General features: G+C 41.3%; 1 protein-coding gene across 3 annotated transcripts in view; it reads right to left on the reverse strand.

Annotated features, from left to right (window-relative positions):
• The window catches only part of CDK19 (cyclin dependent kinase 19), a 230587-nt gene extending 210174 nt beyond the window's left edge, over window positions 1-20413 (reverse strand). For 2 of the 3 annotated variants that reach the window (XM_066247730.1, XM_066247729.1), the window contains exon 1: window positions 19965-20412. In XM_066247730.1, the coding sequence (XP_066103827.1) occupies window positions 19965-20092 (128 nt within the window). In that variant the 5' untranslated portion in view covers window positions 20093-20412. Of the gene's footprint in view, window positions 1-19964 lie in introns of all 3 variants that reach the window. The other variant, XM_066247731.1, reaches the window with a different exon arrangement.
• Between the last annotated feature and the right edge of the window lie 2207 nt (window positions 20414-22620).

Raw genomic sequence — 22620 nt, forward strand, 5'->3', positions numbered from 1 at the left:
TGTTCTTTTGTTAACATATTTTTATAAGAAAACAAAAGCAATTATATTTTACAAAGACATCTGCCTTTTCCAATAAGTTATACATATTCTGCTTTTTAAATGTTTTATAACATTTAAATAGGTAATATACATATATAAAATAAGTAGAGATATTTTTTCAAATAATTCAAGATAATAGATATTTTTTCCTATTGATTTGAGAGAGAGAAAGGGAAGAGAGAGGGAAGGGGGCAAAAGAGAGAGAGAAGCATCAACTTGTTCCACTTAGTTGTGCACCTATTGATTGCTTCTCATACGTGCCCTGGCCAGGGCTCGAGCTGATGACCCCAGGATGGAACCCATGACCTCGACACTCTGAGATAATGCTCTATCCACTGTGGCACTGGCCAGGGCTGTACAGTTTGTTTTTTTTAATTCTTCCTCTCAACACAAATTTTCTTCCCACAGACCAGGGGTCCCCCAAACTTTTTACACTTGTTCACTGTCCCACAGACCGTTGGAGGGCCGGACTATAAAAAAAACTATGAACAAATCCCTATGCACACTGCACATATCTTATTTTAAAGTAAAAAAAACAAAACGGGAACAAATACAATATTTAAAATAAAAAACAAGTAAATTTAAATCAACAAACTGACCAGTATTTCAATGGGAACTATGCTCCTCTCGCTGACCACCAATGAAAGAGGTGCCCCTTCCGGAAGTGCGGTGGGGGCCGGATAAGGCCCCTGCCATAGACCATCACTATTAGTAATCTGTTGTGAATACTTTTTAGTCTATTTTTGCAGTCAGAGATTAAATCCCATTAATCCTGTAACCTCATTACCTATGCACACACAATACTTGGCTCATGGAAAGGAATCAAATGATAAATAGTAAAGGATGGATAAATAAATAGATAGACAGAAAAATGCCATACTGATGAAAATAGGTAATGGACAAATCGAAGTTAGGCAGATGGAGAAGAGATAAATGGATGGAAATTTAGATAGAGAATAGATTGATGGATGAATATATGAATAGATAAATATTACTGAGAAATTACTATTATATGACTTAAAATGATACTCTTTGCTAACTGACTTTTCTAGTGGTCCTTTTCAGCTATTTTACCCTGATCCTTTATATCTGCCTATCATGACTGATCTCTGCTGTGCCCTTCTTGGGCACAGTTTGGGCAAGAAAAAATGTTATAGTTGAATATAAATGAACCAGTTTTTACTTACTTAAAGGAAGTGGGAACCAGAGATTTTGTTTCAATTCTTTCAACTAGAGCCGACCCTTAAACACCACAGGGGTAGGGGTGCCACCCACCATGCAGTTGTAAATCACACATAATTTTTGAATCCCCAAAACATAAACAGTCTATTAGCACATATCTTGTATATGTATTCTATATTATATTCGTATAATAAAGTAAGTTAGAGAAAAAATATTAAGAAAATCATAAGGAAGAAAACAAGCCCTCAGAAATAAAAAAAATAATGAAATCTTACCATCTGCAACAACATGGATGGATATAGAGCGTATTAAGTGAAATAAGTCAGACAGAGAAGGACAAATACCATATGATTTCACTATATGTGGAAACTAAAGAACAAAATAAAACAGAAATAGGTTCACAGATACATAGAACAAACTGATGGGTTGCCAGAGGAAAGGGGTGATGGAGGGCTAGGTGAAAAAGGTGAAGAGGTTAATAAGTACAAATTGGTGCCTGAAGCCATGATGGTTCAGTGGATGGGGTGTTGACTTGGAATGCTGAGGTCACCAGTTCAAAACCCTGGGCTTGCCTGATAAAGGCATATACAAGAAGCAACTACTATGATTTGATACCTCCCACTACCCTGCACCCACCTTCCCTTTCTCTCTAAAAAAAAAAAAGTACAAATTGGTACTTAGATAAAAAATAGACTCAAGGATGTAAAATTCAGCATAGGAAATATAGTCAATAATACTTTAATAACTATGTATAGTGCCAAGTAGGTACTTAAATTATTGGGGGAATCACTGTGTAATTTATATAACTGTCTAACCACTATGCTGTACACTTGAAACTAACATAAAATATTAAATGTAAACTATAATTGAAGGCCCTGGCTGTTGGTTCAGTGGTAAAGCGTAGGCCCTGCATGTGGATGTCCCGGGTTTGATTGCTGGTCAACGCACACAGGAGAAGCACCCATCTGCTTCTCCACCCCTCCCCTTTCTTGTGGAAGACAGGCTGTAAACAAAGTCCTTATAGCCTACAGCTTAGTTTAAGACTAAAACTCTTCCCCACCCTTTTAAGACTAAGATCTTCCCACACCCTTATAAGACTAAGATCTTCTCAACACCCTTCTAATACTAAGATCTTCTCAAACACCCTTTTTAAGACTAAGCTTTTCCCCCCACACCCTTGACTATTGCATGGTGGGGGGTGATGCACTCTTATGAGGATCCCTGTTTATACCTCAGATGAGTGACTTTGTATCAGAGACTTCCTTATTTGCATATGGCTTAAACACTTTAATTCCCTACATTATATAACAGGGGTCGGGAACATTTTTGGCTGAAAGAGCTATGAACGCCACATATTTTAAAATGTAATTCCGTGAGAGCCATACAATATGTTTAACACTAAATACAAGTAAATGTGCATTTTCTGTAAGACCAACACTTTTAAAGTACAATAAGTCTCTGAATTCTTTTTAATAACATTGTTATATTGTTGCTAACCAATGATGAATAAAGTACTTCTTACCATTAATGCGACTTCTGGTGCTGCATGGTTTTGCTGATGGCTTTGTAGTCTGGTTGATACGTGGTGAGGATAAACTTCATGCAGGCCTTGAGACTTCCATCCATTAAACATGATCGGAGGTTGGTCTTAACATTCTTTAGATGTGAAAGACTGCTCACATGCATACGTAGAGCCAAACATTGCCAGTACAGCAATACTCACATGCTGCAGTGTGTGGTATGTTACAGGAAGCACATTCCAAGTTTTGACAATCAGCTGGTCCACGGGTTGAAGTTTTTTCATTTCTCCCCACTTGTGTTTACTCGCCAACTCTGCTTGCTGTTGTGCAAGTCTTCCCAAATCTTCATTCAGTGACTTGAACTTACCCACATGTCTGAGGCCTTCAGGTCAGCGGCTTGTAGCTCAAAATCTCTGATGGAGACACTGGGGATGTAACTCAGGTCAGTGCTGTCCACTGCACACTCGTGTGGATGGGTGATGAACTTAAAAAGACAAGTGCGCTCACGAAATTCTCCAAAGCACACTTTGAATGACTGCAGGAGATTAGATGTGAAGCCCGCTAGCTGCTGGAGATCAAGATGTTGAGCAGGATCACTTGCTATGCATGCATCTTTAAACTCTCCCAGTTTGTTTGTTTGTTTGTTTACAGAGACAGAGAGAGAGTCAGAGTGAGTGATAGACAGGGACAGACAGACAGGAATGGAGAGATGAGAAGCATCAATCATTAGTTTTTCGTTGCGCATTGCGACACCTTAGTTGTTCATTGATTGCTTTCTCATATGTGCCTTGACCGTGGGCCTTCAGCAGACCGAATAACCCCTTGCTCGAGCCAGCGACCTTGGATCCAAGCTGGCGAGCTTTTTGCTCAAGCCAGATGAGCCCACGCTCAAACTGGCAACCTCAGGGTCTCGAACCTGGGTCTTCCGCATCCCAGTCTGACGCTCTATCCACTGCGCCACCTCCTGGTCAGGCCTCTCCCAGTTTTTCAGAGTAGTAAATGCCCTGTTTTGTTTTTTTTAATGTATTTTTTATTTATTTATTCATTTTAGAGAGGAGAGGGAGAGACAGAGAGAGAGAGAGGAGAGACAGAGAGAGAGAAGGGGGGGAGGAGCTGGAAGCATCAACTCCCATATGTGCCTTGACCAGGCAAGCCCAGGGTTTCGAACCGGGGACCTCAGCATTTCCAGGTTGACGCTTTATCCACTGCGCCACCACAGATCAGGCAAATGCCCTGTTTCAATGTCGGCAATGAAGAGTTCCAGCTTGTTTACAAATGCAAACACTGCTTGTTAAAGAAATAAGACTGTATTTCCAACGCCTTGCATTTTCACATTGAGTTGGTTCAGATGTTCAGTCATGTCCACGAGATAAAACTTCAGGAGCCACTCAGTGTTAGCTAACTCAGGATGCTCGACGTTTTTCATTTCAAGAAAAGTCCGGATTTCACTCAGACAAGCCGTGAAACGGCTGAGCACCTTCCCTCTTGACAACCAATGCACATTGCTGTGCAAAAGCAGACCAGGATAATTATTCCCAACTTCATCCAGCAGTGTTTTAAACTGGTGATCATTTAAAGCTCAGGCAACAATAAAGTTGACCACCCAAGTGACCAGCGACATCACCTCACCAAGCTGCTCGCCACACATCTGAGCACAAAGCGCCTCCTGATGTAGGATGCAGTGAAAACTTAGGAAGGGTCTTTTTTCATGTTCACGAAGAGGCGCTGCGAATCCTGTTTTTCCCCACCATGCACGGAGCACTATCAGTACATACCGAAATAAGTTTATGCATTGGTAGATTTTTTTCTTTAGCAAACTCAGTGAAAGACTTGAATAAATCCTCCCCTCTTGTTGTCTCTTTCATAGGCAAAACAGCAAGACTTTCCTCACATAGTGTGTCACCGACAGCATACCTTGCAATCACACTGAACTGGCTTACGTCTGTTGACTCATCCAAAGCGAGAGAAAAGAATGGTGCTGCATTTATGTCCTTCACTTGTGTTGCCTAAATTTGATTTGCCATCATGATGGTACGATCATGAACATGAACAGTTCTTGCTTACAGAGGCATGTCTTTTATTCATTTATCTTGTCTTTATCCGAAAAGTCATCAAAAAGTTCACTGGCTACATCAAGTATGAATGTTTTGGCATACTCCCCATCTGTGAATGGCTTTCCGTTTCTCACAATTGCTAAAGCACCAGCAAAGCTAGCTGAATTCCAGTCACCTTGTTGGGTCCAACCAAACACGGAGTTGCTGCTAACTAGCTTGCACTCTGCACAGGAGCTCTTGACATGCTTTCTTCCTGTTGTCCCCCACTGGATATTTTGATGCAAATGTAGTATGACGTGTGTCAAAGTGTTGCTTTATATTTGACCGTTTCATCGATGCAATTTTATCATTGCATATTAGACACACTGTAGAACCTGCTCTCTCCACAAAGGCGAATTCCTCTGTCCATTCCTGCTGAAAAGTACAATACTCCTCATCCTTTTTTCTTTTAGCCATCTTCTTCATCAAAAGCGTTTCTGCAATTAGCTTGCTGACTACTTGATTAAAAGGAGGGAAGTTTACTCTCTGACCTCACAATGACCCGTGTACGTTACGCATTATCCAATAAAAATTTGGTGTTGTCCCGGAGGACAGCTGTGATTGGCTCCAGCCACCCGCAACCATGAACATGAGCAGTAGGAAATGAATGAATTGTAATACATGAGAATGTTTTATATTTTTAACGTTATTATTTTTTTTATTAAAGATTTGTCTGTGAGCCAGATACAGCCATCAAAAGAGCTACATCTGGTTCGCAAGCCATAGGTTCGAGACCCCTGCTATAGAAGAAAGCAGACCTGGGGCTTTGCTTTGCTCTGGCTTGCCATCAGCTTGCAGAGGCTTCCTGATCCCATCCTTTTTTTCTCTTTGAGTCTATTTCTTCATTCCCCACTGTTCTCACTCAGGACCTGGACAATTACTAGCTGTGCTGGTTTGTGGCACTTCTCTCTCTTTCTCTCTCTCCCCTTCCTACAGCCATGGCTTGATTGGTTTAAGTGAGTTGGTCTCCAGCACTGAGGATGGCTCCATGGCCTCCACTTCAAGCACTAGAATGGCTCCGGTTGCTGAGCAACAGATCAAAGTCCCCAGATGGACAGAGTATCGCCCCTTAGTGGGCTTTCCAGGTAGATCCTGGTCAGGGCCCATGCAGGAGGGTGTCTCTCCGCCTCTACTTCTCTAAAATAAATAAAAAATTAAAAAACTAATTTTTAAATTGAAAAAAAAAGGTTTTTAAAAAGGAAACCATTCTTTTTTTAAAAATGAAAAAAATCCAATCCACATATAAGTAGTCCCGTGTAGTTTAAAGCTGTCTTATTCAAGGGTCAACTGTATATTATAAACATAGAGGTCCCAATTTTGCAGCTAGCACAGTGCCAGACACAAAGTAGAATTCAGTAAATGATTATTATATTGATTTTCATTCCCTATACAAGTGTGAAAGAAATATAATTTATAAGTGAAAACAGAAAAATGTTTCCATTATCTTGGTCTAGTACTCAGATTCTACAAACAATATTAAGAAAGAAAAGCTAAAAAACAGCACAAGGGCCTGACCTGTGGTGGCGCAGTGGGATGGGGCGTCAACCTGGAACGCTGAGGTTGCCGGTTCAAAACCTTGGGCTTGCCTGGTCAAGGCACATATGGGAGTTGATGCTTCCTGCTCCTCCCCTTTCTCTCTCTCTCTCCCCCCCCCAAAAGTCAATAAATAAATAAAAATTTTAAAAAAAAAACAGCACAAGGTACATACAGGAAATTACTGAATAATTGTTTAAAATGGTGAAACACTAGAAACTTAAGTATTCATAGAGAATTAATTTTTTTAAGTGAGAGGAGGGGAGATAGAGAGACAGACTCCCATATGTGCCCCAACCAGGATCCACTGGCAACCCCCACCTGGGGCCAATGCTCGACCCAGCTATTCTCAGTGCCTAAGGCTGACGCTTGGACCAACGAGCTATCCTTAGCTCCTGGGGCTTACACTGGAACCAACTGAGCCACTGGCTGAGGGAGGAGAAGAGGGAAAGAATGGGGAGAGGAAGAGTAGGAGGAGAGAGAGGGGGACAGGAGCAGATGGTCGCTTCTTATGTGTACCCTAGCCAGGAATGGAACCTGGACATTCATATGCCAGGTTGACACTCTACTCATTGAACCAGCAAGTGAGGGCCAGGAATTAGGTATTAAACCAATACCCTGTCAAACTCAGTCAGAATCCTGATTTCAGGTCATGCTGAATAAAACAATAGTGACTCCCACCTTAGACCAACTTCGTAACCTAGAAAATTAAATAAAGGAAATCTTCTAGAATATAGAGTGGAAAAAGAGGTGAAATTTTTGAGAATGAATTTAAAAGACATGGAGGTTAGAGCCAAAAGGTCAAAATTTCTTAGTAAGCATACCTGAAGAAACCAGAGCAGCAACAGAGGGAGAAAAGGAAATAAATAAGCAAATAAAAAATGATAAGCTATAAAAATTGCCCTAAACCAAAGATAAAAAAAGGGGCCTAATAAACGATCCATAAGAATTGGGCAGGAGGCCTGACCTGTGGTGGCACAGTGGATAAAGCGTCGACCTGGAAATGCTGAGGTCGTCGGTTCAAAACCCTGGGCTTGCCTGGTCAAGGCACATATGGGAGTTGATGCTTCCAGCTCCTCCTCCTCTTCTCTCTCTCTGTCTCTCTCTCTCTCCCTCTATCTCTCCCTCTCCTCTCTAAAAAAATAAATAAATAAATAAATTTTTAAAAAAAGATTGAAAAAAAAAAAAAAGAAATGGGCAGGAATGGAAAAGAGATGTGAAGCAGTAGACCATAAGGTAAGAGTGCAACTAAAGTTACTACATTGCTCACAAAAATTAGGGGAGCAGGGAATGTGCAGATACTCCAGTACTTTCAGCCTTTTGTATAGCGCATTTTCACCAATGAAATAAAAGTTGATTTTGTATCTCATTTGCATAATTGAACAACTTTCTTTGACTTGTCATTTGCTTTTCTGATGTTTTTGTTTAATAAAAAATTAAATGCTTTTTTATGGCTTCATATTCATTTTTAAATATCCCCTAATTTTTGTGAGCAGTATAAATGCCACTTTTTAACTTTTAAAATTCAAATTGTGTACATGTTAACTATACAAAAAAATAACCTGTAAAAGACTGAAAACAAAGCCAAATTATTTTTTAAACCTGTATTTTCTAGACAGACTAGTGAAATTTCAGAATGCATGCATAAAGTGAAAAATCCTAAAACATGACAGAGAAGTAAACAAGCTTCTAATAAAATAAAAACAGAAGACATGAAACAATATTTTTGGGTTTTGAGGAAAAAATTCTTAATATATAATTCTATATTCAGCCAAACTATAAATCAAGAATGAGGACAAAATACATTATCAGACACACAAAAATTCAGAAAATCTACACATCCTATATGAAAAAACTACTCAAAAAAATGCCCTCAACTAAACAAAAAAATAAAAAATTAATCCAACAAACCATACATGGTATACTAAGAAATACTATTAGCTGAGTATAACCCAGAAGACTTCAAGAAGGGGCGAAATAAAATAAGAAAATCTATTAGGCCTTAATACCTAAATTATTTCAAGAAGTACTTACTTAATACACAAGATTACAATTCATTCTCTATGGGTCTCAATACACTAATTCATTCAGCAATGAATAAATCTCATAATAATAATATTCTCAGGCTGTTGAATGGTTTCCAATGTTCACTTTTTAGAATCAAACCACAAACAAGCAATAAATAGACCAGGATGCGATATTAACTATACTTTAAAAATCAGGAGATAGCCTGATCAGGCGGTGGTGCAGTGGATACAGCGTCAGACTGGGATGCTGAGGACCCAGGTTCGAGACCCCAAGGTCGCCAGCTTGAGCTCGATCTCATCTGGTTCGAGCCTAGCTCACCAGCTTGAACTCAAGGTCGCTGGCTCAAGCAAGGGGTTACTCGGTCTGCTGAAAGCCCACGGTCAAGGCACATATGAGAAAGCAATCAATGAACAACTAAGGTGTCGCAACGAAAAACTGATGATTGATGCTTCTCATCTCTCTCCGTTCCTGTCTGTCCCTATCTATCCCTCTCTTTGACTCTCTCTCCCTGTCTCTGTAAAAGAAAAAAAAAATCAGGAGATAGAGAAAAAAAAGAGTAAGAGAAATGTGTTGCCATCCTTAACATTCGTATCAGGAAAATCACATATACTATCTTGAGAAATCAAGAAAAAGAAATTTAAGTTTATACTTAAGTCATAAAAGTATTCGCCATAAAAAGTTAAAGAATAACAAAGGTAATAAATTTCAAAGTTGAGACGGGCAAAGGGGAAAATAGGAGTTACTGAGATTTCACAAAATTGTTTAGCTTTTCTAATGGAAAGTCAACAGAAACAGTCTAAAAGTTGATAAATCAAGAAACAGAATTTTATGTGTATCAATTAAAGTTATAATGGTAAGCACCAGCAAAACTAATACAGAAACAGTTAACACTAGTTTCACCTGAGAAGTGAAGAGAGCTTGGAAGTGAGTGGACAATAAAAAAGCTTTTACTGCTAGACCAGTAGTGGCGCAGTGGACAGAGCTTCGACCTGGGATGCTGAAGTCCCAGGTTGGAAACCCCACGGTTGCCAGCAGAAGCCTGAGCTCACGTGGCTCAATCACAGGCTTCCCTGCTTGAGCATGAGATCATCAACATGATCCCAAGGTCACTGGCTTGAAGCCCAAGGTCTCTGGCTTGAGCAAGGGGTCACTAGCAAGGCTTGAATCCCCAGTTCAAGGCATGTAGGAGAAGCAATCAATGAATAACTAAAAGTGACACAACTATTAACGATGCTTCTCATTCTCTTCCTTCCTATCCCTCAAAAAATAAAAAAAAAGGCTTTTACTTTTTCTTCTATGTACAATTGGTCAGGCATGACAAAATTTAATAGCATAAAAATATTTGCAGCCCTGGGCCCTGGCCGGTTGGCTCAGCGGTAGAGCGTCGGCCTGGCGTGCGGGGGACCAGGGTTCGATTCCTGGCCAGGGCACATAGGAGAAGCGCCCATTTGCTTCTCCACTCCCCTCCCCTCCTTCCTCTCTGTCTCTCTCTTCCCCTCCCGCAGCCAAGGCTCCATTGGAGCAAAGATGGCCCAGCGCTGGGGATGGCTCCTTGGCCTCTGCCCCAGGCGCTAGAGTGGCTCTGGTCACGGCAGAGCGACGCCCCGGAGGGGCAGCACATTGCCCCTGGTGGACGTGCCGGGTGGATCCTGGTCGGGCGCATCCGGGAGTCTGTCTGACTGTCTCTCTCCCTTTCCAGCTTCAGAAAAATACAAAAAAAAAAAAAAAATTCCAGCCCTGGACGGATAGCTTAGTTACTTAGAGCATCATCCTGAAGCACAGAAGGCTGCCAGTTCAATCCTTGGTCAGGGCACACACAGGAACAGATCAATGTTCCTGTCTATCTCTGGCTCTCTCCCTGCCTCTAAAATCAACAAAATAAACAGCCTGACCAGGCAGTGGCACAATGGATAGAGCATCGGACTGGGACGCAGAAGACTCAGGTTCAAAACTCCAAGGTCTCCAGCTTGAGTTGAGCGCGGGCTCATTTGGTTTGAGCAAGGCTCACCGGCTTGAGCCCAAGGTCACTGGCTTGAGCAAGGGGTCACTTGCTCTGCTAAACCCACCCACCCCCACCGTCAAGGCACATATGAGAAAGCAATCAATGAACTAAAGAGCCTCGATGAAAAAAATAAATAAAGAGCCTCGACGAAGAATTGATGCTTCTCAACTCTCTCCCTTTCTATCTGTCCCTATCTGTCCCTCTGTCTCTGTCTCTTTACAAAAAAATAAACATTAAAAATATTTTTCCAATTTGATACAAATATACTATAAAAATGTTTTTAAATTGCTGAGAAATTAGTTAATAGAATTCTGGTTTACTAAGTTACATAAGCTCACATTATGCACCCTGATAACTTTTCAGAAGGAAGGTCATTATTTTTTTTTAATTTGCATCTAAAGCCAAAACAACAGGATTCACTCAGTGTTGAAATCCTTAAAATGAAACTATAGGCCCTGGCCGGTTGGCTCAGCGGTGGAGCGTCGGCCTGGCGTGCGGGGGGACCGGGGTTCGATTCCCGGCCAGGGCACATAGAAGAAGCGCCCATTTGCTTCTCCGCCCCCCGCCCCCCTCTCCTTCCTCTCTGTCTCTCTCTTCCCCTCCCGCAGCCAAGGCTCCATTGGAGCAAAGATGGCCCGGGCGCTGGGGATGGCTCCTTGGCCTCTGCCCCAGGCGCTGGAGTGGCTCTGGTCGCGGCAGAGCGATGCCCCGGAGGGGAAGAGCATCGCCCCCTGGTGGGCAGAGCGTCCCCCCTGGTGGGCGTGCCAGGTGGATCCTGGTCGGGCGCATGCGGGAGTCTGTCTGCCTGTCTCTCCCCGTTTCCAGCTTCGGAAAAATAAAGAAAAAAAAATGAAACTATAATAATTACATTGCAAAAGGAAAGAAGAAACTAACTTTTGTAAAAAGTAACATACTTTGTGCCTCAAACTCCTTAGGTGACCTTATTTAACAATAACGAAAATGATAACTTTCCTACAAAAAGAGGCAATTAACCCACGCATGAGGCCAAAATTTTGCCTTAATTTTCCAACAGCCATAGACTTACTTCTCTGTCCAAATGTAAATATCTACAAATATCTGCAAAACATTTGGCCATGACAGAGCTTTGGTCTCTGGTCACAGAACAAAACAAGGGCAACTGGCCCACTTGGTAATTAAATCCATCTCCTAATTACATTCAGCTTGGTAACTGAGATCATCAATAATAAAGACTAGCTGAAATAATATTTTGAAATAGAAAATACACAACAGACCAGACCTGTGGTGGCACAGTGGATAAAGCACTGACCTGGAATGCTGAGGTCGCCAGTTTGAAACCCTGGGCTTGCCTGGTCAATGCACATACAAGAAGCAACTATGAGTTGATGCTTCCTGCTTCTCCCTGCACCCTACCTTTCTCTCTTTCTGCTCTAATATCAATAAAAAAAAATCTTCAAACAAACAAAATCATTTCATTTAAAGAAAGAAAGAAAATACACAACAAATTTGAAGCCTGTGCTTTTCCTGTAAAAAGATTTCACATATTAAAAATTAAAAACATTTTAAAAAAACAAATTATTGAGGACTTCACAGGTTTTTATTCATCTTGGAGCCAACACTGACTTCTGGCTAAGAACTCAAACCCTCAATAAAAACTACTACAGTACATTTGTATCCTGAATTACATCCTGCCGTGTCTCTTGAGACTCTCTTTTATCCTGTACAATGCATGCTCAAAACAGCTACTACAGGAACTGTTAGACTATCAGCTATTTATAAATGGTGAAAAATCTTTAAATAGCATTGTCAGCTACTTCTTTATGGTTGTAGACCTAAAAAACTACCCGTTTTTTAAAGCATAGTCATGCTAGCACTTCAAATACTTAAATGCTCTCTGAAAAACAAGTGTCTTGTTACTTTGTTTTGGAATCCAAAACAGCACTAACATTACAGATCACAACATGACAAGATAAGGAACAAGCTGATCTTTAAAAACACATTAGCCAAATACTCTAACTCTAATCCTTTACCATCAAGAAAATTTCTAATGAATTGCCTATGTCTTCTACATTGTCTAACCTTCACTGAGCTACTTGAGCATTTTGCAAAAATAATACATATTTTAACATCACATATTAATTTTTATTCAGCATATTCAGTTCAAAAATATAGTACACAAAAGTAAAATTCTTAATTCATCAAAAACCTTCCCATAGGTCTACATTTTTCTAAAACTCAGACATGCCTTTCCCATGCTGCTAAACCAGTAACTCCTACTTCCTATAGGAAACTACTGGTTTAGAACTCATATTTATGTATTGATAATTATTTTAGAAGCCGTAATATTTCTCTTTCTTATTCTCAGCTCCCTGTCTTAGTCTTTAGAAATTTATATTTTGTGCAGCACCATATTAATAAATCATTTCAAGCCACTACTTCCAAAGGTAAGCAGCTTCTAGGAATTTAATTTACGGCTATACTAATATGCACAAATACTGTACTTACTAGGATATTCACTGCAGTGTTAGTAGCAAAAGACTGGAGATGGCCTAAATGTTCATCGAGAGGGATAAATTCAATAAAATACAATAAAACTACTAAGAAGAACTAGGCATCTCAGTACATAAGATATGTAATTATCTTCAAGTAATGTGTATGGTTAAATATATAGAGAAGAAAGTGTACTACCATTTATCATTAAACACACAGCTCCCAAGAAAATCTCTCTAAAAAGGAAAACCAAGAATAGTTGCTTATAGAAAGAAATAAGAGTGGCTGGCAAAAGGAAAGCTGATATTACATTATATATCTTTTTATGCACATGCACTTATCAACTAAATACACTTTTTTTTTTTCAAACACTTTCTGGAAAAAGTAATCAAACATCCTTGATTCTGTTCACAAATTGAGTTTTTCAGTTTCAATATTGGTTTGCTTTGTCAAACTTTTTTCAGCCTCAAAATTTCACCTATAACTTCAAAGAAAAGACAGGAGCATCTTTATCTTTCCCATTTCATTTCTCCACACTATCAATTATATGTTTTTATTAATAGGTCATGTCATGAATTAGTTATAAATGTGTTGATAAGCTACAAATTCCAAAAACTCTAAACCTGTGCAGTCCATTATTATAACTACTAGCCAGTTTCTCAGGCACACTAATCATGTTTCTTGAGCCATATGTGGCTAGTGGCTACCATACTGGATAGCACAAATGTGTTTGCATCACTGCAGAATGTTGTACATAACATCACTGCCCTGGTCTAAGGATTGGCAAACTAGAGCCTGTGTGGCCAAATCCCGCCCACCACCTGTTTTTGAAAATAAAGTTCTATTTATAAAACACAGCCATTCTAATTTGTTCATTTACAGAATGTCTGTGGATACTTTGGCACTACAACAGCAGATTCAATTGCAACACAGACAGCATGGCCCACAAAACCTAAAATATGTAGTATCTGCCTCCTTACAGAAAATGTTTGTCAACTACTGCTCAATTTCATTGAAAAGAACATTTCCCTTGGGCCTTAAAAATAAAGTTTTGAAAGCTTGCATTGCATAAATGAAGAACCAATTAAACATAAACCAGTGTCTACTTGATTTACTAAGTGCTAAAGATACTTAATATTTTACATTTTATTTATTCATTTTTTTTAGAGAAATGAGACATAGAGAAAGAGACAGAGAGAGGAAAGAGAGAGAAAGAACAGAGGGAGGAGCAGGAAGCATCAACTCCCATATGTGCCTTGACCAGGTAAGCCTAGGGTTTCAAACCGGCGACCTCAGCATTCCAGGTCGACGCTTTTACCCACTGCGCCACCACAAGTCAGGCAAGATACTTAATTTTTTAACAAATTCATATCAAAAAAAAAATCCTAAAACGTTTGAATGCTGACATTTCTAAGCATCTCTATAAAATAGGTAGTAAAAACATGGAAGATAGTCTAGAAATTTTAAGAGGTAGCCTAAAAGACAAAAAAAATGCTTAATAATTAAAATATATATATGTTTAGCCTGACCAGACGGTAGCGCAGTGGATAAAGCGCCAGACTGGGATGCAGAAGACCGAGGTTCAAGACCCATAGGTCACCAGCTTGAATGTGGGCTCATCTGGTTTGAGCACAGCTTCATCAGCTTAGACCCAAGGTCGCTGGCTTGAGCAAGGGGTTACTCGGTCTGCTGAAGGCCCACGGTCAAGGCACATATGAGAAAGCAATCAATGAACAACTAAGGTGTCGCAATGCGCAACAAAAAACTAATGATTGATGCTTCTCATCTCTCCATTCCTGTCTATCCCTCTCTCTGACTTTCTCTGTAAAAAAAAAAAAAAAAAAAAGTTTAATCAAGCTATTAAAATAAGTATTTCAACTGTATTGAAAAGCACTATATAATTCCTTACAAAAAATTTTACATTAGACTTACTGCTACAGAAATATTGATATTTATATTTAACCACTTATCTCATGCAATATGACTATATTTCAGGCTTTCAAAACAATAACTAAAAATGTCAGTGAAGCATGTTTACCAATTTAGGACTTTTTTAAAATACAAATTTTGAGTGTGCATTATATGCCCAACCCTGTACAAGGCAATATCTCTCATCTGTGATTATTTTCCATAATAGTTTAAGGGGCAGATTAATATCACAGTAATATTACACACATAAGAACACAGCTAGGCCTGACCTGTGGTGGCGCAGTGGATAAAGCGTCAACCTGGAAATGCTGAGGTCGCAGGTTCGAAACCCTGGGCTTGCCTGGTCAAGGCACATATGGGAGTTGATGCTTCCAGCTCCTCCCCCCCTTCTCTCTCTCTGTCTCTCCTTGCTCTCTCGCTCTCTCCCTCTCCTCTCTAAAATGAATAAATAAATAAATTTTAAAAAAATTTAAAAAAAAAAAAAAAAAGAACACAGCTAATGAGTATACTGGGCAAATAAGGGAAGGCTTCTAGAAGGAAAGCTATTTGAATTGGGTATTGAAGTATAAGCAGGAGTTTGCCAGTCTATGAAAGTGAGGAGAGGGAGGAAAGGCAGAGCACCACCATTCTAATTTGAATGTAGAAAAAATGAGACATGAAAAGAACTTACCAAGGTCTTATAAGATGAGTAGTTCAATGCTACAGAAGCATATGACTTGAACACAGCAGAAAAAAGGAGGGAGTTTATAGTAGGTGTAAAGACTAACTTAGAATCTAAATGCAAAATACCTTTTACATGCTAAACTAAGGAATTAAGATCCATGTGACTGTTTGAACCTCAGAGAATGTACCGTTTTTGCAATAAGAGATATTACATGATTTGTTTCATTTTGTAGGAAAATGACATCAAAAGCAACTTTGATCTTGGACAACAGTGAGAAAAGACTAATGGCAGAGACCAATCAGCTACTGCGCAAATCAGAAGACAGCCAAAAGTAATGACAGATGAAGAGAAGCAGCTACATGTGGTAGAATCCATACATCAGCACATCTACTGTTTTAAAATGTCCCTCTTATGTGATTATTTTCCTTTTTCCATATTTTTTGGTTACATGTATGCTCTGCATGAAAAATGTTCATACAATAGAACTGTCAAAACTGAAGGCCTTTGTTTTTCCTCCCATAGTATTAAGATGAAAAACACATTAGAAATGCAATTGACTCAGAGTCAAGAGATCTGGATTTCAGGATTGTCTTTGCTGTGAGACTGTCGGCATGACAATTCTAAAAGGTTTGGTTTTCTCATTTGAAAAAAGAGGAAATTAGACTAGATGATCCAAAATTCTTGAAAATTCTAAAATGCTATAATCATACATCTTTAATTTCAGGAGGTCTTTAAAAACTGCAAGTACAATCATCTCTTTAACAATGAACCAAATTGAAAAATCTTTCAAAAATAGGCAAACACTATTATATCTATTATTTACCGACTACATTTATTTGTAAAAGATTCATGACACACTTTAGGGTACAGTCACCAACTACTGGTCTGAAACCCTAAGGCAAAACTGAAACTCTGTAACAAGTCTCTGTCAGCCATTTCAATTTCAACTACTAAGGATCTTTCAAAAACATCTCCAAAAAGGAGCATTCTTTTATTGCAGTGGTTCAAAAGACTAAATGAATGTCTGCAAAGTTGAATAGTAGTATTGTTGGGTACAGGTTTTCAGACATAACACTATCCTATGGAATCATGTTTGTCGGAACCTCTTACTGACAAAGAGCTTCTTAACAAATATTCCTTTATCAATCAAAACAAAGTGTTTCAAACTTGAGAAATATAGTCTCAAGATTTGTAAGCATGAACTATATATGTGTGACTTTTTACTCATGTTGAAAGAAAAACTGTATTACAAATTCCTCTCATACAAAAAAGTCTAGAAATATTCTGAACTTGTTTCTCTTCAAGAATAACTTTTAGGCTTGACCTGTGGTGGCGCAGTGGATAAAGCATCAACCTGGAACGCTGAGATCGCTGGTTCGAAAATCTACCTTTTCTGGTCAAGGCACATATGGAAGTTGATGCTTCCTGCTCCTCCCCCCTTTCTCTCTCTCTCTCTCTCTCTCTCTCTCTCACTCTCTCTCCTCTGAATAAATTAAAAAAATAAAAATAAATAACTTAAAGCCTGATTTTTAAAAATAAAATAGTTGGATCAAAAGACTCTCTTCCTTCAAAACAAAAAGACAATAAAATTTAAAGGTGAAAAACCCAGATGTAATTCCTGTATTTTCCAGACTGTTCTAAATTTATGTAGAATTAAAATTATATTTTTTTTAAAAAATTCTAGCCCTGGCCGGTTTGCTCAGTGGTAGAGCGTCGGCCTGGCGTGCAGAAGTCCCAGGTTCGATTCCCGGCCAGGGCACACAGGAGAAGCACCCATCTGCTTCTCCACCCCTCCCCCTCTCCTTCCTCTCTGTCTCTCTCTTCCCCTCCCGCAGCCTACGCTCCATTGGAGCAAAGATGGCCCCGGGCACTGGGGATGGCTCCTTGGCCTCTGCCCCAGGCACTAGAGTGGCTCTGGTCGCAACAGAGCCACGCCCCCGGGGGGGGGGGGGGCAGAGCTTTGCCCCCTGGTGGGCCTGCCGGGTGGATCCCGGTCAGGCGCATGCGGGAGTCTGTCTCTCCCAGTTTCCAGCTTCAGAAAAATAAATTTAAAAATTCTAAAATTTTGTAAATTATAATATTAAACTATAAGCAGAGTCTTTTCTAATGACGTTATATTACTTCTTCCAGTGTTTCTTCTAAAGACTAAACAATTTCTTGGTTATATAGTATACTATAATACTATACACATACATTAGAATAATTTCTCTTTAAGGTAGCCGTGTGATTTTTCTGCTTCCTAAAATAAAATTATACACTTTTCTGAGTTAACTAAAATAAATTATGTTAAAAGCTAAACTGTAATTTACCATGATCAGAGTGTAAAATCCTTTACTAAGCAAATCCATATTACAGTTTAGAACCATCACTAAACATTTTTTCTTTCAAATTGCTGGTATCAATGAACATCAAACCAATCCTGCTACAAACCACAACGAGAGTTGTGGGTGTTTAGCCTCAAATCTCAACGAGACCCTTGGTCCAAAGGAAAAAACCTTTACTTAGACTTTTCTTACAAGTAATGCAGTGATTAAAACCTAATACTTTCACATCCTTAAAGTTTTGTTTAAACTACAATATTTTGGAGATAGACAAACTGATCTTTACTAAACAATCTTCATTAATTTTAATAAAATAAATTTCACTCAAGAAGAAAGTATATTCAAATCAAAAACTTTATTAGAGGGGAAAATATTTTAAAAGGACAAATAGAAGCAGAAATTAAATTACCTCGTTTTTGTTGTAGCCTGTACTATTCAAATACAATTCAAAACCAGAATTTTTAATTTTTCTCAAAAGTCACCCACTATTTTAACAAAAAAAAATTCAAAATAAATATTTAAAATTCCAGATGAAGTATATTACAAAGTCAGCATGAGGAGTATGAAAAACAGCACATCTGATTTGTTTTGTTATGCCAATGTCCAATTAGATGTGCTTTCCCCAAATTTACCTGAATTAAAGAGTCACACAGGAACACCAGTATAACAAGTAGAACGGATAATCCAAAAACAAAATATAAGTTAATTATAGTTCCTCAAATTCTAAGATATTCCTTGAAGGACATCTGGCAATTAACTAAAAGAATTATGAAAGAAAGTTTATAAACTGAATACTATGAGGCCATTTCAGTTATTACAGAAAAAAAATTTACAATTTTATAGTACCTCTTAATTTTCACGTTTTCTGATAAAGCAATTTTCATAAGTGTGCTTTTTCATTCCCTGTGTGAAATTAGCACACACATACACACTACCTACTTTGGTCCTCGAGTTCATAGATCAACCATATCAATTACAACAGGGTGCGCAGAACGGTAAGCAGCACTTCAAAGTTTCTAATGTCATTGTGACTGACATTCAGTTTATTCAGAAATGTTCCGCCAGGATCCCAAAAACTCTTCCATGTAGTCTAACAATCTTTAAAGTCTAAGAGGGACAAGCAAATGTTCCTAAGCGCCCTCACACTGGGGGAGGGGAATTCCTGTCAAAATGGGCAGTGAGGTGACGACTGGCAGGAAGCTGGTTCCACCTGCCCCGCAGTGCAAGCCCGAAAACCCTCCCGGACGAAGGAGAGGTGTTCTCAACACATTCATTGCCCAGCTCGCCTAGTCTTAAGTGAACAATCAGTAAGGGATTCCTAAGGGGTTCCTCTTGTTCTCAACTCCCTAGATAACAAAGGTTCGGGCCCAGATCTGTGTCGCTCCGCATTCCATTCTGGACATTCTAGATGCTCGATAAAACCCGGCATGCAGTCATCTGGCAAAGGATGGAATGGAGGACGTAAGAAGACCCAGGTGGGCGGAACTGAGTTACCAGAGAATTAGACAAACTCAACATTCTATGAGCAAAACGCAGTTCATCTCTCAGGAGGTACTACCTTCGAAAGAAGGTGCGGGACTCAGAATGTGAGAGAGCGGAATCGCCGAGTACAGACAGGGACCAGAGGGACTACGCGGAGGGGCCAAAGGACTGGCCGGCGCCCGGGGCAGAGGTGCCCGGGGGCCAGTCCCGAGAGTCTGTCTGGGACGCCGGCGCTCGACCGCCCGACGGGCTCCCCGGCGAGGTTTCAAACCGCCGCCCCCGGGAGGCGCTCAGCCGATTGGAAGTTCACCACGACCGTCACCAGCCCAGGGCCGGAGCCGCAACTCCTCGGCGGAGCTCTCCCAGCCCTCCGTGTCTCCACAGGAGACCAGACCCCACAAACTCCACCTCCAAACCAAGTCCCAACTTGCGTCCACCAGCTCCACACACGCGGAGAGCTCCCTCCCGGACGGGACCGACGCCCCTGGACTAAGCTGCGCTGCGAGAGTTCGAGGGGACAACTGGGCGGCGCGGGGCACAGGCAGAACCCACATTCCTCAGAGTCCGCCCCGGACAAGGCTCCGCGACCCCCTCCGCCTCGCCCCTCGGGCACGGCCCGGCCGGGCTCCGACCCACCCATCCCGCGCAGTGGCGGGCAGGGCGAGGACCCAAGCAAGCCTACTCCCGCGCCCCTGCTCTTACCCATCTTTCCGCCTCGCCTTGTAGACGTGCCCGTAGGTGCCGCGTCCCACTTTGCACCCTTCGTACTCAAACAAATCCTCCACCCGCTCCCGCTCCGCCGCCAGCTTCGCCTTGAAATCATAATCCATTGTCTGCTTCCCCCATAGAGGCACCGGGACGCGGGGGCCGCTGCTCAGTCCCTCCTCCTACTCCCCCCGCGACCGACGCTCCACTTCTTCAACAGCCGCCTGTCGGGCGCGCGCGCACGCGCGCCACCCGCCACTCCGCGATCCGCCTTCAGCAAGGGACTCCTCGGCGGTCGCGGCAGCCACCTCCTCCACCACGTCCTCGTCCTGATCCTCCTCCTCCGCCTCCTCCTCGGCGGCGGCGGCAGCGGCGGCGGCGGCTCCTGCAGACAACCCAGTCCCGCCTCCCCCCTTCATTTCCTTGTTTTGGAACCTGGTGGGCCGCGCCGCGGTTTCCTCGAGCTCATTAACAAAACAGCCCTCCCGCCAGGAGGTTGCGAAGGCTCTTGGGAAATGTAGTTCCAAAGGCCCCAAGAGCGCTTGAGTTTTATAAGTAAAAGAAATACAGCTCCCAGGTTGCCTTGAGTCGCTACTGTCTCGCCCCGCGAGGCAGGCACGCCTGCGCACTGGGGCCATCCCGCCCCCTCAGGTAACGCTGGTCTGGCAGTTCCTGTGAAGGTAGAGAGCGGGAAGTTGCAGGTCTTTCTGCAAGATTGTGGGAGCTGATGGAAAAAAGGCCCTAGTTCTGGTATGAGGAACAGACTTCACTTTAACTGTCCCCGGGCAAGGAGAGTGGAAAGTACTTAACAAACACCTACTCAGGAGTTTGTTCCAGTGGTGAGAGAGGCGAGGAGTGTGATTAGTACAGTTGTACTGCAAATTGTTTTTCGTTGCACTTGGCCCGCCTGTTGCCCCGCCCCCGTCCAACTACTCATTGGTGGAGAATAGAGACTGACGTCCTCTTTGGTACGTGGGTATCCCCCAGGCTTTGGCTTCTTTATCGCTCTCGATTGGTAATTGAATGTGCCAAGTTCTTACTGATAGGTTAGTCTTTTTTTTTTTTTTTTTTATGTTGCAAAAACCGTATTTCAACCGCTGAACGTTCAGCTGTTTCCTAGTTCTAGCGTCGGCCTCAGAAGAAAATAAAACTTCTGAACCCTGTAATAGCTAATCATTCTTTTCGTTAGCCTTCTAGTCTTGGCCCCCTCCTAGCATTTGAAGTTTCCGTAGCCAGGCTATGTCTCAGAACGAAGTGCTTGGAGGATGCAGCGTTTTAAAAACAATCATTTGACTTGGATTGTTAAGTTTTTTTACGGTGTATGCATGCTGGTGACGTTCTCCTGGAATGTTTAAGAAGCTCCTTAATCAGGGTAAACATACCCATTCATTTCATTATTGTCTGCATAAGATGCTTGGGATACAATCTTAAACATGATTGGTGCTAGTACAGCACTTATATACTGTACTACAGTCAGTGGCAACAAAAGGAGGGAATGGTCAAGCCTATCTGAAGTAGTAAGGGAAGTGAACAGTTACTTTCCTGATAGCTTCTGTTAAAAAAAAAAATTAGACAACTAGAAGGAGGAGGAAGGAGGATGGTTTATTTACTACAACAGTAAGTTCCCTGTGAAACTTCCTCAGAACCTGAAGTAAATAAGGAAGTTTCTGAATTTCTCTGCTAAAGATACCATATGAAAACTGATCTTTTTTCTGTCAGGGAACTAAAACCTATTGAAGAAATAGACATGCAAACAAAAACTATGGGTACAATACCCGATGGTAGCATAGGAGGACTACTAGAGGACTCGGGGTTGGCATCATAAAGGGTGTAGGCCTGAGCCAAAATTTAAAGAACCTTATTTGGAAGACAAGTGCCAAGTTGAGAGGAGGGAATTATTTCAGACAAAACTGACATGTACTATACCAATGGTCGGCAAACTGCAGCTCGCGAGCCACATGTGGCTCTTTGGCCCCTGAGTGTGGCTCTTCCACAAAATACCACATGCAGACACAAAGGACAGCTTAGGAGTACCCTAGTTAAGTTAATAACAGTGTACCTACCTATACAGTTTAAGTTTAAAAAATTTGACTCAAAAGAAATTTCAATCATTGTGCTGTTGATACATGGCTCTGTTGACTAATGAGTTTGCCAGCCCCTGAACTATACCATGAAAGAACATGATATAGTCTGAGAAATGCAGCTGGTTTAAATATTGCAGATCAAGCCAGGGAAAGAAGATGGCTAAAAAGAGACTGAAGCAGAGGGCAAATTCTGAAGAGCTATATATGTCAAGCAGAAGTTTTAAATTTCATTGTTCTAGGCAATAAGCAGCCATTAAAGACTTTTGAGCTAGGAAGTAATGTAATCAGTATGTGTGTTAAAAAAAAAAAAAAAGGCCCTGGCCGGTTGGCTCAGTGGTAGAGCGTCAGCCTGGCGTGCAGAAGTCCTGGGTTCGATTCCCAGCCAGGGCACACAGGAGAAGCGCCCATCTGCTTCTCCACCCCTCCCCCTCTCCTTCCTCTCTGTCTCTCTCTTCCCCTCCCGCAGCAAGGCTCCATTGGAGCAAAGATGGCCTGGGCGCTGGGGATGGCTCCTTGGCCTCTGCCCAGGCGCTAGAGTGGCTCTGGTCGCAACAGAGCGATGCCCCTGA

Source organism: Saccopteryx bilineata, chromosome 12 (genome assembly GCF_036850765.1).
Source record: "Saccopteryx bilineata isolate mSacBil1 chromosome 12, mSacBil1_pri_phased_curated, whole genome shotgun sequence".
Classification (NCBI taxonomy): Eukaryota; Metazoa; Chordata; class Mammalia; order Chiroptera; family Emballonuridae; genus Saccopteryx; species Saccopteryx bilineata.